Source organism: Microtus ochrogaster, chromosome 10, assembly GCF_000317375.1.
Source record: "Microtus ochrogaster isolate Prairie Vole_2 chromosome 10, MicOch1.0, whole genome shotgun sequence".
Taxonomy (NCBI): domain Eukaryota; kingdom Metazoa; phylum Chordata; class Mammalia; order Rodentia; family Cricetidae; genus Microtus; species Microtus ochrogaster.
In genome coordinates, this window is record NC_022016.1 from 75,408,145 (window position 1) to 75,410,241 (window position 2,097).

Below are 2,097 nucleotides of genomic sequence, written 5' to 3' on the forward strand. Positions count from 1 at the left end.
CAGACAGACAGACACACACACACACACAGACACAAAAAAAAAAAAAAAAAAAAAAAAAGACAAATAAAAATAAAGGTTATATCAAAATGAGGCTTCTTACACCTGAACTATACTCACAACTGGATATCTTCCTGACAAAGAAGACGAAAATGGAAATGATTTTAAACATTATTTACAGTCTTTACAATCAAGTTTAGAGATGTGCGCTGGACAGTGGTGGCACACACCTTTAATCCCAGCACTTGGGAGTTAGAGGCAGGTGGATCTCTGTGAGTTTGAGGCCAGCCTGGTCTACAAAGCGAGTTCCAGGACAGCCAGGGTTACAAAGAGAAACCCTGTCTCAAAACACAAAACAAAACAGATCTGGAGATGCATACATTTTCAAAACGCAGTCTTACTAGAAATACCAAGAAGGCGTATGAGACACTCAGGATTCTGAAACGCAGACTTTCAGCATGTGACATGAGAGATCACCTTCTGCTACTGTCAGCATCAGATGAAACTGTGCGCCTCCCAGCCCCAACTCTTGTCTCTCACCTCTTCGAGCTTCTTCTCGATCTCCTTAAAGACAAAATTTGCCTTGAACCCATCAACCGCAGAGCTGGTGGGCGCAGCCTCGATCTGGTGTGCTCGGGAGCTGCGGAAGGAATCAGTGTCAGCTCTGGGATTCACAGAGGGACCTGGGTTTTAACATCTACGTAACAGTAACTCTCAAAAGGCCCAAGAAGAGATGTTGCAAATCTGACCTAAAGAAAATCTTTAGTAAGTATATAAAACAATTACCCAAATCCCATCCCACAACAAATACTGAGTTCTCACTAGGTGAAGAGAAGCTACCCTCATGAAACTTATATGCCAGAGAGACCTTTGACAAAACAAACAAGCACACAAAGCTACAGTTACCTGCTGAAAGCAGAGCAGCTGAATGGCTAGAGAGAGGGGCATCTATGTCAGGCATGCTACTGTGGATAGTGGTCACCAAGAGCCCCTCTAGGGAGGCGATAGTTTCCATTACATCTTCAACTGCTAAATGAACCAGCCCTACAAAGAGTTTCAGCGGGGAAGCCAATGTAAGCCCGAAGGAACTTAGGTATAAAGGTGAAGAAGGAAATACAAGAAAGCCAAAGGAGATAGAAGGCTGCCACGGCTACAGCAGAGGAGAGAGAGGGGCCATGGCTACAGCAGAGGGGAGAGAGAGGCCACGGCTACAGCCCCCAACTCGTTACATTTCAGTTTTAAGGGTTGGCATGTAGCTCAGTGGTAGAACATACACTTAGCATGCTTAAGGACCCTCATCACAAAACAAAAAACAGACAAATAAACAAACCACCCCCATCCCCACCAAGTTTCAGTTTTAAGTATAATCAAAACACTGGAGCATGCTCTAGTTATATCTTGAAAAAGAATCTAGCTCTCAGCTAGAAAGTGGACCTTAAAGGGACAAATCAGGAGACAGGGACATCAACTAAGAGTCTATTGCAATCATCCGATCAGAGATGATGGCAATCAGAACCGAATTACAAGGAAGTGGACGAGGCAGTGGAACACAGGCCAGGCTGGTCGAGATTCCCTTTGACCTGTGATAGGAGATAATGACATATTGCTGATACCTAGGAGATGACCACTGATAATGGCCTGATGTGCATTAGTGACACAGGTCTTAAAGCTCTTAAGGGCCTATTCCATTCACAGGCAGTAGAACTCTGAGCAAAGGACGGACTTCATCCCACTGCACAACGGGAGAGAGGAAAAAGAGTACCAGTGACTTTGCAGAATTAAAACAAGAGCCTGAGAAGCACCTAGCAGTGTGCAGCCTGTGGAAAACAGTAACAGCCGTGAATGTTGTTAGGTCGGAGGTAGCAGTCAGTGTTCAGCTGTCAGCTGTTAGGAAATTCCTGAGAGACCAGCACAGGCTGGTGAAGGCAGGGGAGCCAGGAAGTCACGGGAGGGAGACACAGCTGCTCCATCATCACTCCTTCCTCCCTTTCTCTCTCCCCTTATCATCTGTCTATCTTCTATCTATCCTCTATCTTGTGGTGCACACCTGTGACCCTGGCACAGGCTATGGAGGTAGTGCACACCTGGCACAGGCTATGG

General features: G+C 45.8%; 1 protein-coding gene across 1 annotated transcript in view; it reads right to left on the bottom strand.

Annotated features, from left to right (window-relative positions):
• Scp2 (sterol carrier protein 2) overlaps positions 1–2,097 on the bottom strand; it is a 79,270-nt gene that overhangs the window by 18,855 nt on the left and 58,318 nt on the right. Inside the window, exon 13 of the mRNA XM_005353538.3 lies at positions 538–637. Coding sequence (XP_005353595.1) covers positions 538–637 — 100 coding nt within the window. The remainder of the gene's footprint in view (positions 1–537; positions 638–2,097) is intronic.